This window comes from Salmo salar, chromosome 24, assembly GCF_965601325.2.
Source record: "Salmo salar chromosome 24, fSalSal1, whole genome shotgun sequence".
In the NCBI taxonomy this organism is placed as follows: Eukaryota; Metazoa; Chordata; class Actinopteri; order Salmoniformes; family Salmonidae; genus Salmo; species Salmo salar.
In genome coordinates this window covers 10,928,632-10,944,871 of record NC_138314.1, presented here as the reverse complement: position 1 = coordinate 10,944,871, position 16,240 = coordinate 10,928,632, and the positions used below count along the sequence as shown (strand labels likewise).

The 16,240-nt window shown below is 44.2% G+C and overlaps 1 protein-coding gene and 1 long non-coding RNA gene across 3 annotated transcripts in view; one reads left to right on the top strand and one right to left on the bottom strand.

The window, feature by feature from the left end:
- unc5db (unc-5 netrin receptor Db) overlaps positions 1–16,240 on the bottom strand; it is a 232,721-nt gene that overhangs the window by 32,598 nt on the left and 183,883 nt on the right. For both annotated transcript variants that reach the window (XM_082968481.1, XM_082968483.1), the window contains exons 3-6: positions 10,913–11,056; positions 9,848–9,951; positions 2,861–3,041; positions 1,745–1,912 (exon numbers count right to left, since the gene is read on the bottom strand). In XM_082968481.1, the coding sequence (XP_082824607.1) occupies positions 1,745–1,912; positions 2,861–3,041; positions 9,848–9,951; positions 10,913–11,056 (597 nt within the window). The remainder of the gene's footprint in view (positions 1–1,744; positions 1,913–2,860; positions 3,042–9,847; positions 9,952–10,912; positions 11,057–16,240) is intronic.
- On the top strand, positions 1,747–6,402 carry LOC145863939 (uncharacterized). The gene is made up of 2 exons (XR_014382501.1): positions 1,747–1,926; positions 5,969–6,402. It is a non-coding gene; the product is annotated as an uncharacterized LOC145863939 (long non-coding RNA).

Sequence of the window (16,240 nt, the reverse complement as noted above, 5' to 3'; positions counted from 1 at the left end):
AGGCTTCACACAATAAGTTGGGTGAATGTTGGCCCATTCCTCCTGACACAGCTGGTGTAACTGATTCAGGTTTTTAGGCCTCCTTGCTCGCACATGCTTTTCAGTTCTGCCCACACATTTTCTATAGGATTGAGATCAGGGCTTTTTCTCCAATACCTTGACTTTGTTGTCCTTAAGCCATTTTGCCGCAACTTTGGAAGTATACTTGAGGTCATTGTCCATTTGGAAGACCCATTTGCGACCAAGCTTTAACTTCCTGACTGATGCCTTGAGATGTTGCTTCAATATATCCACGTCATTTTCCATCCTCAGGAGGCCATCTATTTTGTGAAGTGCACCAGTCCCTCCTGCAGCAAAGCACCCCCATAACATGATACTGCCACCCCCCGTGCTTCACAGTTGGGATGGTGTTCTTCAGCTTGCAAGCCTCCACCTTTTTCCTCCAAACATAACGATGGTCATTATGGACAAACAGTTCTATTTTTCTTTCATCAGACCAGAGGACATTTCTACAAAATGTACGATCTTTGTCCCCATGTGCAGTTGCAAACCGTAGTCTGGCTTTTTTATGGCGGTTTTGGAGCAGTGGCTTCTTCCTCGCTGAGCGGTCTTTCAGGTTATGTCGATATGGGACTCATTTTACTGTAGATATAGATACTTTGTAATTGTTTCCTCCAGCATCTTCACAAGGTCCTTTGCTGTTGTTCTGGGATTGATTTGCACTTTTCGCACCAAAGTACGTTCATCTCTAAGAGACAGAATGCGTCTCCATCATGAGCGGTATGACGGCTGCGTGGTCCCATGGTGTTTATACTTGTGTACTATTGCTTGTACAGATGAACGTGGTACATTCACGCGTTTGGAAATTGCTCCCAAGGATGAACCAGACTTGTGGAGGTCTACAATTTTCTGAGGTTTTGGCTGATTTCTTTTGATTTTCCCATGATGTCAAGCAAAGAGGCACTGAGTTTGAAGGTAGGCCTTGAAATACATCCACAGGTACACCTCCAATTGACTCAAATTATGTCAATTAGCCTATCAGAAGCTTATAAAGCTACGACATCATTTTATGGAATTTTCCAAGCTGTTTAAATTAAAGGCACAGTCAACTTAATGTATGTAAACTGATACAGTGAATTATAATTGAAATAATCTGTCTGTGAACAATTGTTGGACAAATTACTTGTGTCATGCACACAGTAGATGTCCTAACCGACTTGCCAAAACTATAGTTTGTTAACAAGAAATTTGTGGAGTGGTTGAAAAATGAGTTTAATGACTCCAACCTAAGTGTATGTAAACTTCCCACTTCAACTGTATATATATATATATATATATATAAGTAAACTAATTCAGACCACCATGGCAGGCATGCAGCAGCATACAACATATATAAACTACAAAGAATATAGGACTCACACACAATTTAATAAAGTTGTCATAGTCTTGCATAGCCAGATGTTGTAATCACATGTTTACTCTGCACTTAGATGCCTGCATGGCACACAAGCCTACTATATTCATAAAGTCATAAAGTTGAGCATACTATATGTATGTCCTTGCAAGTCAAATTGCTTTGCCCTTTGAGACATGCCCAATAGATAACAGTATATTATTGCCTGGTGAAACAGACTGACCTCGGCGAGGAGAGAAACGGAATGTGATCTCGCAAGATCACGATGGTTGAACGAGGCTATGTCTTATTCACCAGCTCTACAGTACTTCATGAGGCAGAAGGGCTTACTTGGACAGAGCGCATTACAGGTGATCTTCTGCACAGACATGCCCTGGCAGAAAGCTCCTCCGTTGAGTGGGGCAGGGTTGGTACAGGTACGGGAGCGTTTCTGGACACCCCGACCACAGGGCACGTTACAAGGAGACCACTCTGTCCACAGCGACCAACCACCGTTCACTACAGAGAGAGAGGTAGGGGTGAGAGAGAGAGAGAGACAGACAGAGAGAGAGAGAGACAGAGAGAGTGAGAGAGAGAGATGGATGGAGAGACAGATGGATAGAGAGAGAAAAAGATAGCGAAAGAAAGAAAGATGGGTGAGAGAATGCGAGAGGAAAAGAGGGAATCTTTATTTAAACTAATCTAATCTCCCACAGAGTTAACTATATAGACAACAGTTTAGCGGTATTAATGACTAGCAATGCTCCATGACGTTTCAACATCACTAGAAGCTTGAAAATACTGAGTACAGTACATCAAATGGGGAAAATGTGAACTACTCTTCCATTAATTCTCAGCTCAATTGTCAAAGCTCTTTGAATCAAAGAGAAAAAAAAACTAAGAACAAAATTGTTAAGAGGAATCCATTTAAATAGGCCACTGCACATTAATACAGTCGGGCAGATGAAGTCAGAATGAATGAGAGGTTCTCTTACTAAGTAGTCAACCACTTTGTGGTCTGATTTGTTTGCTCTGTGATTTGTATGAGTGGAGAAGTGGAGGCAAAAAGTTTTCTACCAAATGCTACCAAAGCTTGTGAGCCACCGCATTGCTCCAAGGCCTCTGGCGAATGCATAATTCATAGGCGACATGTCTTTAAATGAGATTAAGAAACAGTAGCATATTCCCTTTCATAACATTTCATAAATACGGAGGCAGTGAATTAACTCTTTGAATAATACATTTATCTAACATCTTTCTTAACAAAAACACTGAGATGGGTCTCATTCATTTGTGTGGGTGCATGAAACACACAGCAACTTGATCTGAGGCGCACCTTAAACACTTTGGGCTGGTTCGCTAGCACTGATTAAACCTACTGTCGCACAAAACATTTTTCTCCATTATCTGTGTCTGGGAAACGAGGTCTACATTAGACAAACACAGAAGCCGGGACTGGAGCCTTACCAAAAACAACCACAGTGGCTGTGGCACTGCGTCTCTTAGCCACAATGTTGCTGGCCAGGCACGTGTAGTTTCCCGAGTCGGACAGTCGTGCCTCGTTAATGATGAGATTGTGGTCAGCTCGGGTGTCAATGTTGTCATCCGTCAGGGAGCTCACTAGCTCTTCGTTCTTCAACCACTCCACCTGCCCAGAGAGAGAGAGAGAGAGAGAGTTATTACAGACTTATTACAGCACACAACCTATACAACCAAACCACATCACCCAATCACGTGACCACAGCCATTAGGCAGTCAGAGGAGGGCCATACCCATTACCAGCAACACAGACACAGAGAGGAAAAACGAATTATGAATTATAAACTTAGTGATGCTTTACTGCTCCTACCCTGGTATATGGAACTGCATCGCTGCTTTTGCAAATTGCATTCACACTGGAAGAATAGGGTTGGTTGATGGATTTATAGGGTGCTCCTAAAAAGCAAACGCATGGAGTGTTTTCGAACTGCAAAAAACGTGCACACTTATTGCACTGGGCGCACACAAACCCATACTCACAATCATTGTTCATGGATAGGCCTACTGTATTCACTGCAGCAGGGCTACTATAAACTACAACCAATCTGATGTCATTGAAGACTATACTGTATGACCTAGAAAGAGTAGAACTGGGAATAGCCTTTTTTCCCTTCACTTTAAACAAGTCTTGGAAAACACATTCATTGGATTCCAGTTTCCAAGGTGCAATTAAAAGATACCTTTTAGCAGGGTGGCATCAGAGGCAAGCAGTTCATGTACTAAAGCTAAACGATAAGGGGGGAAAAGACTGGGAATTTACTCTAATGTTCCATGATTAAAACAATGTATCACTGGATGAGAGCCGACTGGATGACGCGACAGTGGCGGTGGCAGAAGAGTATTTTCCCTCTTCATGTATTTATTTCAATTTGATCAGGGGAAATTTGCAAGTTGAAAGAGGCAATTAAAGAGTGGAACAATCTGCCTGGCCCTCACTGCTGATCTGTAGCACTTGCTCTACATTCCCAGGCTGTCGCCTGCCGCTGCTAACAGCCTTAGGGGTAATGATGAAAAGATACGCCCGGCAGAAGGAAGAAGAGAAACTGTGGCGGGACAAATTAGCCCTGTAAGTGTGTGGCGGAGGATGTGAGAGATGAATTGCCTAATTGGCACATTTGTTTCAATTAGGATGCGGTTATCAGTGTTACAGGCTTGACGGACAGCAGGTTTCCAGGGCCCCCACACAGACACGAGGGGGTCCTGTGATTTCATTATGACGAAGATTGAGCCAACAGAGTGATGGTCATCTTCTCCAGGTTGAGGCTGTGTGTTTTTGTGGGGGTTTGGGGCCCGGGAGGACTGTGGGCAAGGGAGGACCTCTAATCTCCTGGAGCAGAGAGGAGACTGAGGCTTGGGAGGGTGACAGTAAAGTATTTTGTCTGTAATGTATTTTTGTTGCGTGTTTGGAACCCAGAAAGATTAGCTGTCGTCATGTCAAACTGAGATAAAGATACACTACATGACCAATAGTACGTGGACACCTGCTCGTCGAACATCTCATTCCAAAATCATGGCTTTAACATGGAGTTGGTCCCCCCTTTTGCTGCTTTCCACTAGATGTTGGAACATTGCTGTGGGGACTTTCTTCCATTCAGCCACAAGAGCATTAGTGAGGCCGGGCACTGATGTTGGGCAATTAAGCATGGCTCACAGTCGGCGTATAAATTCATTCCAAAGGTGTTCAATTGGGTTGAGGTCAGGGCTCTGTGCAGGCTAGTCAAGTTCTTCCACACCGATCTCGACAAACCATTTCTGTATGGCCTCACTTTGTGTATGGGGGCATTGTCATGCTGAAACAGGAAAGGGCCTTCCCTAAACTGTTTCCACAAAGTTGGAAGCACAGAATCACCTAGAATGTCATTGTATGCTGTAGCATTAAGATTTCCCTTCACTGGAACTAAGGGGCCTAGCCCAAACCATGAAAAACAGCCCCAGACCATTATTCCTCCTCCACCAAACTTTACAGTTGACAATGCATTGGGGCAGGTAGCGTTCTCCTGGTATCCGCCAAACCCAGATTCATCCATCGGGCTGCCAGATGGTGAAGCGTGATTCATCACTCCAGAGAACGCGTTTAAACTGCTCCAGAGTCCAATGGCGGCGAGTTTTACACCACTTCTGCTGATTCTTGGCATTGCCCATGGTGATCTTAGGCTTGTGTGGGATGCTCGGCCATGGAAACCCATTTCACTAAGCTCCAAATGAACAGTTCTTGTGCAGACGTTGCTTCCAGAGGCAGTTTGGAACTCGGTAGAGAGTGTTGCAATCGGGAACATACGATTTTTACCTGCTATGCGCTTCAGCACTCAGCGGTTGCGTTCTGTGAACTTGTGTGGCCTACCACTTCGTGGCTGAACTGTTGTTGCACCTAGACGTTTCCACTTCACAATAACAGCACTTACAGTTGACCAGGGCAGCTCTAGCAGGGCAGAATTTTTACAAACTGACTCGTTGGAAAGGTGGCATTCTATGACGGTGCCACGTTGAAAGTTACTGAGGTCTTCAGTAAGGCCAATCTACTGCCATTTCCCCTCTCTCCACTGGGATTCTCTGCCTCTAACCCTATTACAGGGGCTGAGTCATTGGCTTATTTGTGCTCTTCCATACTGTCCCTAGGAGGGGTGCGTCACTTGAGTGGTTTGAGTCACTGACGTGATCTTCCTGTCTGGGTTTGCGCCCCCCCTTTGGGTTGTGCCGTGGCAGAGATCTTTGTGGGCTATACTCAGCCTTGTCTCAGGATGGTAAGTTGGTGGTTGAAGATATCCCTCTAGTGGTGTTGGGGCTGTGCTTTGGCAAAGTGGGTGGGGTTATATCCTGCCTGTTTGGCCCTGTCCGGGGGTATCATCGGATGGGGCCACAGTGTCTCCTGACCCCTCCTGTCTCAGCCTCCAGTATTTATGCTGCAGTAGTTTATGTGTTGGGGGGCTAGAGTCAGTCTGATATATCTGGAGTATTTCTCCTGTCTTATCCGGTGTCCTGTGTGAATTTAAGTATGCTCTCTCTAATTCTCTCTTTCCTTCTTTCTCTCTCTCGCAGGACCTGAGCCCTAGGACCATGCCTCAGGACTACCTGGCATGATGACTCCTTGTTGTCCCCAGTCCACCTGGCCGTGCTGCTGCTCCAGTTTCAACTGTTCTGCCTGCGGCTATGGAACCCTGATCTGTTCACTGTGATTACTATTATTTGACCATGCTGGTCATCTATAAACATTTGAACATCTTGGCCATGTTCTGTTATAATCTCCACCCGGCACAGCCAGAAGAGGACTGGCCACCCCTCATAGCCTGGTTCCTCTCTAGGTTTCTTCCTAGGTTTTGGCCTTTCTAGGGAGTTTTTCCTAGCCACTGTGCTTCTACACCTGCATTGCTTGCTGTTTGGGGTTTTAAGCTGGGTTTCTGTACAGCACTTTGATATATCAGCTGATGTAAGAAGGGCTATATAAATACATTTGATTTGATTTTTGATTTGAATGTTTCCCTATGGAGATTGCATGGTGGTGTGCTCGATTTTAAACACCTGTCAGCAACGGATGTGGCTGAAATAACCAAATCCACTAATTTGAAGGGGTGTACACATACTTTTGTATATATAGTGTAGATACAATCAGAGACCTGGGTGGGTGACAAGTAAGGCTTCCTCATGCTTCCATTCCGAAACAGTTTGTGTATATTATGACAACAATTTGTGACATTGTTTTCATTTTCGGCAAGGTTTTTTTCAGGCTGTTCGTGCGCCACATTTTTTTCTTGAGGCAAGCCAAATTTTGGTAGCCGAAGTCTACGCTGCTTCGTCGGTGATTGGTCAACAGTAAAGATTATTCAATGAAGTTTGTTGTCGTTCAACGAGAGATGACTCATTTTCATGCACATTTTTTCAATTGAGAAATAGTGCACCAAAAATTATAAATTAATTACAAATTTCTTGACCTATCTTATATTAATTCAGACTATTTTGAGGAAGTGTATACTGGTTACGGCGTCTCAACAGGGACAAACAGGACTATAGCAATTTTTTTCTCATTTTTCAAGCAGCCTTTATAGGGAGTATGCGAGGCACAGACATTAGGAGCAATCCGAACCTAGCATGCAGACAGACGCCTTTAGAGACATATGGGTGGGTGACACTCAGCAGCATAGCTGTGGAAGTGTTGATAAATGTATTGCATTGGCTCTGAGAGTGTGCAGCTTTTCTTTTCTGGGTGACACTACTGTACGACTGGGTCTTTGTCCCTTCCCTACTCTCCTGTGCACTTACTGTAGTTGCAAGGTGACACACTCTAAAGTTTTTAAACAGGTAAGAGCATAGAAATGCTGAGTCATCGTGTCATGGCTGATTCTCTGAGGATTTCACAGGGTGTGTCCAAATGGCACCGTATTTCCCATATAGTGAACTGCTTTTGTCCAGAGCCCTATGGGCCCTAGTCAAAATAAATGCACTACATTAGTAGTCAAACAGTAGGAAATAGTAGGGCTGGAATTGCCAGGGACCTCACAAAATTATATTATCACGATACTTAGGTGGCGATACGATATATATTGCGATTCTCATGATTCTATATGTATTGCAATTCCATACTGTGATTTTATTACGATTCAATGTTCACTATATGGCTAAGAAATACAGTTTAAAAAGTGCTGAAAACAAATTGGCTCTGTATTTAAAAAGGAACATGGAGAACAAGTTATGAATGAGTTAAGGTGCAAGTATAGCCAACTACCGTAAAAATAATATTGCGATATTGTCAAAACGATACAATATATCGTCAACAATAATATCCCGATATGTAACTGTATCAATTTTTTCCCCCATCACTAGGAAATAGGGTGCCATTTGGGATACAAACAGAGTTCGTAGTGCCAACAGTGCTGAGGAGCCATAGAAGGTCTATAGATGCCAGTGGCGTAGCCTGTGACAGTGTGGGTGGGGTAACTTTTTTAATTGTTGGATATCTGATCAAGACAATTACATGGATTAAACAACTCTGAAAGACAAGCCCCAGGGACAGGAAGATAACGTGGGGGCTTACTGAACACTGTGTTGGATGCCACCACCAAATGTGTTAGTAATCCACCCAGAAGTTTACACACGAGCACGCACACACAGACTGAGCCAAATCAAAGGCTTTGAACTTGCCTCTGTGTGTTCATGTCTGTGTGAACCTGACATACATACAGACAGGGGAGGGCTGTGATGGAGCTATCGCCACCGCTGCTATGGTCGCCAGTCAGGAGGTTAATCAAAAAAGATAAGGGAACACAAAGTGGGGTTGTGTAGCTGGCCCGCCTCCATATTGCGTCCCAAATGCTACCTCTCCTCCCCTGAGCAATGTGGCTCCAGCACATTCCTATTCCACCTAGATCTGTCTTATCTTAAGGAAATAAATAGAGGGAGCAGGGAGAGCTCTTCACTACACTGCCTGACCAAGCTTGGGAATGTAATTGCTTGGCTTAATAATGAAGCTCATCATTTGCTGTCTTGGATGCAGGGCCAGCTCCAGGCAGAAGCGACATAAGCAGTCGCTTAGGGCCCCCAACTGCTAGAAGGCCCCGACCGAAATCTCTCTTAGGGCCCCCAAAAGGCTAGATCCGGCCCTGCTTGGAGGAACTGTGAGGAAATAACCGAGGGAGCAGGGCTAGGGAATTAGAAGCATGAAGGCACATAAGGCTGAATGTGTGAGGGTGCTGCTATATGCTAACTTATATAGCTAAGTATAATATAATATAGTTAAGTGTAGAGTACCTTTCCCAAAACATGAATTCAACGGAGTACATAAATACTCCCCATCAAGGTGGCTAACATTGAATTCTTTCTACGCCCAAAAAGTAGAAATTCACTGAAATTAATTACAGTAAATCAATAGCATCACCCATTTACAATTACTCCCTTTGATTGATGTGAACAGTAAAGTTTGTGTATTGTGGGAGAAACTAACATGGAAGGAAGGCAATTACATGTGGAATGTAATATCCATTTTGTTTTCCACAATGGAATAACACTGAGTTTAACAAGGTTTAGTTCCTTTTCTACAGTTTCACTTAAATTGGCTAAATTAAATCAAAAGCAGTAATGAAAATAGCATGTTGTACAAATACTCGCACAGCAGCCCGCCAGTGTGCTTTTCTTTTTTTTTTATCCAATGTGGTTTTTTCCCCATTTGTGTCCAATTACATTTGAAACACTCAACCTGTGCGAGTGCGTCCCAAATGGTACCCTATTCCCTATATAATACATCATGGGCCCTGGTCAAAAGTAGTACACTATATAGGGAATAGGGGAGCCCTGCAATTTTTTTGTATTTATTTGTGTCATAGCCTGGATTCCGATTTCTGAGTCAGTTCAATGTGTTTCATCTCACATTAAGGTGTGGGCTCCCGAGTGGCGCAGCGGTCTAAGGTACTGCATCGTAGTGTTGTGGCGTCACTACAGCCTGGGGTTCTTTTCAGCGTCATAAAAAAAAATACACCTTATCTGTTTTTTGGTTGAAATCTGATTGAACTACTGACCAGTTATCTAAATGCTACTCAATTAATAGACACCAATCTATATAAACATGTGCATAGTGCTCATGGGCCATGCACCCATTGCATATACTGTAAGAAACTAGAACCATTACAATTATTAAAATTGGAGTAATGTTCTTTTTCAGCAATTAACATCAACAAAAGATAGGTGCATCCAACAACAACACTATTACAAATCACAGGGTGTCGTGTATGCCTACCGCTCACATTACACAGTTGGGAATAAATATATTTTCAAAGCAGACAGTTTCCCCTTGCTGCGAAGAGTTGAAATTCTCAAATCTAGAGTATTTCAACAGCCTGGAGTGTAAGGTAAGCTGTTCCCCTGCACAGAGAGGCTCTCATCTTGTTGGAGGGGTGTTAAGTGTTAAGGACTGGGAAGCTGGGGTCTTACCTCTGCCGTGGGCACTCCCTCTGGGGGGCGGCAATGCAGCACGATCATCCCTTTGATTGGCACTTCCTTCCCCTGGGGGTCCTGCTCAAAGTTCTTCCTCAAGTCTGTGTGGAGAGAGAACAACCTGCTGTCAGTCCGTGCAATGTCCAGCCTGCCCTCAATCTCCCCATCACTAACACCACTTGCCACTGCCACTCTCCCTGCCTTGCCCTGCCCTTGGTTTGGACACAGTATCAACCTTGCAAGTGAGAAACGGGCTGGGAGGATGGATGGATCAGGAGCTCGTCTTCCAACCTTCCTTCGTTCCTTCCTTCCTTCCTTCCTTCCTTCCTGCCTTCCTGCCTGCCTGCCTGCCTGCCTGCCTGCCTGCCTGCCTGCCTGCCTGCCTTCCTGCCTGCCTGCCTTCCTGCCTTCCTGCCTTCCTTCCTTTCTTCCTTTCTTCCTTTCTTCCTTCCTTCCTTCCTTCCTTCCTTCCTTCCTTCCTTCCTTCCTTCCTTCCTTCCTTCCTTCCTTCCTTCCTTCCTTCCTTCCTTCCTTCCTTCCTTCCTGCCTTCCTTCCTTCCTTCCTTCCTTCATCTGCCTGCAGGTTCCCAAGGTCATTTGGAGGATAGACTGCACTGGCTGATGAGTACATATACTGTATAATATGCCCATGAAGCTTTACAGTATATGCCATGGACATCATTTTTTCTCTATGTTGCACTCCGCTTTAATCTATTTACTACTGCAATGCAGTTTTGTCCATTCACCGTAATGTGAGACTGTGGTATTACCATATAAATATAATGAGTAGGATGGTGATGGAACCTCTAACCATGGCAAGTTTACTGGCAACCTCATGGCAACACTCAAAATGGCCACCAGTCCACCCATGATGGCATAATTGACCTGAATGGAGACTTCCGTTCTACTCGTTCTAATTCTATGGGTCAGTGTTTCCAAAGCCTGGTTCTGTGCTCTAGCACTAACATACCTGATTAAACTAAAGGCTTGTTGATTAGTTGAATCAAGTATGTTAGTGCTAGCTCAAAAACTAAAATGTGCATTGTTATGTAGGCTACTCACATGCGATGTGTACAGTGGCCTTGCGGCTCTTGGAGGTGCCCAGGTGGCTCCAGGCCACACACAGACACCAGTAGTCCTCTGGGCCGTGGAAGTCCTCCACCTGCTGACGGGACACGTTGATCAGCACCTCACGCACCTTCAGACCTGCATAGTGGAAAGAAACAGCTAGTAAGTGATCTTACTGGTTAGATCAGGTGTTATTTAGAGATAGCAGCAATGTACCAGGAACATTTACAGGACCTCTAGTGCTCAGTCCTTGGAATGTGCTAACCATAGTTGAGAGATCCGAACAACATATTTAAAGGGGAGGGGGGTGGGATCTGATCAAATATTTAGAAAGTCTGTCTGGTAGTAGTGATCAATGGTTTCCCAAAATACAATTTTAAAAATACATTTGGTTTTTATGGTGGCCTGACACACTGCTCCAATCAGTGTGTCTAATGTTATTCTGTTCTCCCTTTACTCTATGCTGGGTATTGAAAATGCATCACAGATGAAATAGGCTGTCCCCCAGGCCTCTCTTAGGATTCTGTTGTGTGTGATGCAAAATACTGCGAACAAGAAAAATAGTTGCCTAGAGCAACATAATCCCCACTAACAAGCTTAACATCAGACCTGCTTCAAAAGAATACTCTAGTATGTACAGTAACCATGACACAATAATAGTACATATGCCATAGTGACACAAGCACAGCTAGCACAATGCAAATGCAGCACATTTTTAGAACAAGCACATTAAAGTGTGTCTGTACAAATGGACTCTCCCTATTCTTAAATCCTCTTAGCGGCGCAGCGCAAAACTCGCCAACTGAAATCTATGCAGACCTGTCACATAGTTTAGAATTGTTAAAGGCTTCCATTTTGTAACTGAGTCATGGGCTTAGGGATCTGTCATGTGTGTTTTCTTTCCTCCTTTTCAGAGCCTCGATAGCCTGCAGGCTTCCCAAATACAGGATTAAAGAAAAGATGCAATGTGGGGGGGTTTATGACAGAAAATGGTACCCTATTCCCTATATAGTGCACTACTCTGGTCAAAAGTAGTGCACTATATAGGGAATATGGTGCAATTTGGGACACAGACGGGGTCTCTTAACACCCCCCACCCCGCTCTCCTCTCCTGCACACAATAATAAATGATAAATGCAGCCTAATCTGACATGCTCATCGAGTCATAACAGCACATTTACTGCACAGCATATCAGAGTTTTGAATACATAACAATTCAACTCCACACTAAATAACTGCAGGGAACATGGATATTAATGTGGATATTAACATGGATATTAATGTGAGAGAGAGCGCGAGAGAGAGACAGCTGCATGTGAGCTCGCATTTTTCAGCATGTTTTTACAAAAAGATAGATTAAGATAAACTTATATTTTTCGGCAAGGACATATACAGCATACTACCCTCCACAACATAACCTTCACTCCAAATCAAAACTCCAAACCTACAACCTGATTTTGGACAAAATTACCTGGAAGGATTTCAACTACCAAAGATTCCTATTTCCAAGCTATACAGCAAATGCTCTGGCAAACAAACAGAAAGCTGAAAACACCATCCAACCTGGAACTGGAGGCCTTTGAAGCCCCTCCTGCTGTTCAGAGACCATCCCCTGGCATTTTCTACAAGGAATCTGCCTCCAGAAAAAAGCTTCTCCCAAGTGGGTGTGACACCTACTCCTGTTGCCTGCTGCACTGCTGCTTGGATTCCACCTGGCGATCTGTTCGCCGTCTGCCCTGGCCTGTCTCCCCCTGTCTGGTACAGGTACCCCCACCACACTCCCGAGCTTTCGCTTGCCTCCAGCACACACGCACTGTTGAGGTGAGTGACTCTGAACTTACAATGGCTAGCCCCAAGTCGTTATCATTTTTTATTGAGCTTTATGCTACAGTGACTTGCGAAAGTATTCACCCCCCTTGGCATTTTTCTTATTTTGTTGCCTTACAACCTGACATTAAAATGGATGTTGGGGGGGTTGTATCATTTGATTTACACAACATGCCTACCACTTGGAAGATGCAAAATATTTTTATTGTGAAACAAACAAGAAATAAGATAAAAAGAACTGAAAACTTGAGCGTGCATAACTATTCACCCCCCCTCCCCCCCCCCCTCCCCAAAGCCAATACTTTGTAGAGCCACCTTTTGCAGCAACCTTTAAGTCATACCACAGATTCTCAATTGGATTGAGGTCTGGGCTTTGACTAGGCCATTACAAGACATTTAAATCTTTCCCCTTAAACCATTCGAGTGTTGCTTTAGCAGTATGCTTAAGGGCATTGTCCTGTTGGAAGGTGAACCTTCGTCCCAGTCTCGAATCTTTGGAAGACTGAAACAGGTTTAAAAAATTTCAAGAATTTCCCTGCATTTAGCGCCATCCATCATTCCTTCAATTCTGACCAGTTTCCCAGTCCCTGCCTATGAAAAACATCCCCACAGCATTATGCTGCCCCCACCATGCTTCACTGTGGGGATGGTGTTCTCAGGGTGATGTGAGGTGTTGGGTTTGTGCCAGACATAGCGTTTTCCTTGATGGCCAAAAAGCTCAATTTTAGTCTCATCTGACCAGAGTACCTTCTTTCATATGTTTGGGGAGTCTCCCACATGCCTTTTGGCGAACACCACACATGTTTGGTTATTGTTTTCTTTAAGCAAAGGATTTTTTTCTGGCCACTCTTCCGTGAAGCCCAAATCTGTGGAGTGTACGGCTTAAAGTGGTCCTATGGACAGATACTCCAATCTCCGCTGTGGAGCTTTGCAGTTCCTTCAGGGTGATCTTTGGTCTCTTTGTTGCCTCTCTGATTAATGCCCTCCTTTCCTGGTCCATTAGTTTGGTGGGCGACCCTCTCTTGGCAGGTTTGTTGTGATGCTATATTCTTTACACTTTTTGTCATAGCCGCTTGCTAAAAAACTTTAATGAGCAAGCCTTCCTTCATGACCTGGCCTAAATTGGTATAGAATCAGCTGTCGAAGACGCTTGGACCTTATTTTTTGATATTTTCAGTGGTATTGTAAACAAACAACCCCATAAAGAAAATGAGAATTAAAAACAGGTTCAGCCCCTCATTCGACCGTGATCTTGCAGAGATACTCCACCTCAAGAATTCCATTTGGTGAAAGGCTCGGCACACGAATACTCAGGCTGACTGGGTCTCGTTCAGGCAAATGAGAAATAAGTGCACTTAGGCTATCCGGAAGGCCAAGGTTAGTTACTTTAAGGAGCAGTTCTCTCTCTGTGGGTCTAACCCCAAGAAGTTCTGGAAAACAGTTAAAGACCTGGAGAATTAACCCTCCTCCTCACATCTGCCCATGTCCCTTAATGTTGATGATGTCATTGTTACTGACAAGGAGCACATGGCCATACCTAATTTAGTCAGGATTCCTTTTTGACTCAGCAATGCCTCCTTGCCTGTCCAACATTTCCTCATCTCCCACCCCTTCTAATGTAACTAGCCCTGATTCTCCTCCCGCTTTTTCCCCTGCCCCTCTACAAAGTTTCGCCCTGCAGGCGGTCACTAAGTCTGAGGTGCTAAAGGAGCTCCATAAACTTGACCCCCAGAAAAACATCTGGGTCAGATGGTTTAGACCCTTTCTACTTTAAGGTTGCTGCCCCTGTCATCGCCAAGCCCATCTCTGACCTTTTTAACCTGTCTCTCCTCTCTGAGGAGGTTCCCATTGCTTGGAAGGCAGCCACTGTGCATATTTTATTTAAAGGGAGAGATCAAGCTGATCCTAACTGTAATAGGCCTATTTCTATGTTGCCCTGTTTATCAAAAGTGGTGGACAAACTTGTCAATAATCAACTGATTGGCTTTCTTGATGTCTATAGTACTCTCTCTGGTATGCAATCTGGTTTCCACTCAGGTTATGGATGTGTCACTGCAACCTTAAATGTCCTCAATGATGTCACCATTGCCGTTGATTCTAAGCAATGTTGTGGTGCTATTTTTATTGACTTGGCCAAAGCTTTTGATAAGGTAGACCATTCCATTCTTGTGGGCTGGCTAAGGAGTATTGGTGTCTCTGTGTGGTCTTTGGCCTGGTTTGCTAACTACCTCTCTCAAGGAGTGCAGTGTATAAAGTCAGAACATCTGCTGTCTCAGCCACTGCCTGTCACCAAGGGAGTAACCCAAGGCTCGATCCTATGCCCCACGCCTTTCTCAATGTACATCAACAACATAGCTCAGGCAGTAGGAAGCTCTCTCATCCATTTATATGCAGATGATACAGTCTTATACTCAGCTGGCCCCTCCCTAGATATTGTGTTAAACACTCCACAACAAAGCTTTCTTAGAGTCCAACAAGGTTTCTCTGCCCTTAACCTTGTTCTGAACACCTCCAAAACAAAGGCCATGTGGTTTGGTAAGAAGAATGCCCCTCTCCCCACAGGTGTGATTACTACCTCTGAGGGTTTAGAGCTTGAGGTAGTCACCTCATACAAGTACTTGGGAGTATGGCTAGACGGTACACTGTCCTTCTCTCAGCACATATCAAAGCTGTAGGCTTAGGTTAAATATAGACTTGGTTTCCTCTATCGTAATCGTTCCACTTTCACCCCAGCTTCCAAACTAATCCTGATTCAGATGACCATCCTACCCATGCTAGATTACGGAGACGTAATTTATGGATCGGCAGGTAAGGGTGCTCTCGAGCGGCTAGATGTTCTTTATCATTCGGCCATCAGATTTGCCACCAATGCTCCTTATAGGACACATCACTGCAGTCTATATTCCTCTCTAAACTGGTCATCTCTGTATACCCACCACAAGACCCACCCGTTGATGCTTATTAATAAAACCCTCTTAGGCCTCACTCCCCCCATCTGAGATATCTACTGCAGCCCTCATCCTCCACATACAACACCCATCCTGCCAGTCACATTCTGTTAAAGGTCCTCAAAGCACACACATCCCTGAGTCGCTCCTCTTTTCAGTTTGCTGCAGCTAGTGACTGGAACAAGCTGCAACAAACACGCAAATTGGACAGTTTTATCTCCATTTATCTTCATGGACACTCTTACTGACAGTTGTGGCTGCTTCACGCAATGTATTGTTGCCTCTACCTTCTTTCTCTTTGTGCTGTTGTCTGTGCCCAATAATGTTTGTATCATGTTTTGTGCTGCTACCATGTTGTGTCGCTACCATGTTGTTGTCATGTTGTGTTGCTACCATGCTGTGTTGTCATGTGTTGCTGCCATGCTATGTTGTTGTCTTAGGTCTCTCTTTATGTAGTGTTGTGGTGTTTCTCTTGTCGTGATGTGTGTTTAGTCCTATATTTTAATTTTATTTTGTATTTTTAATCCTAGCCCCCGTCCCCACAGGA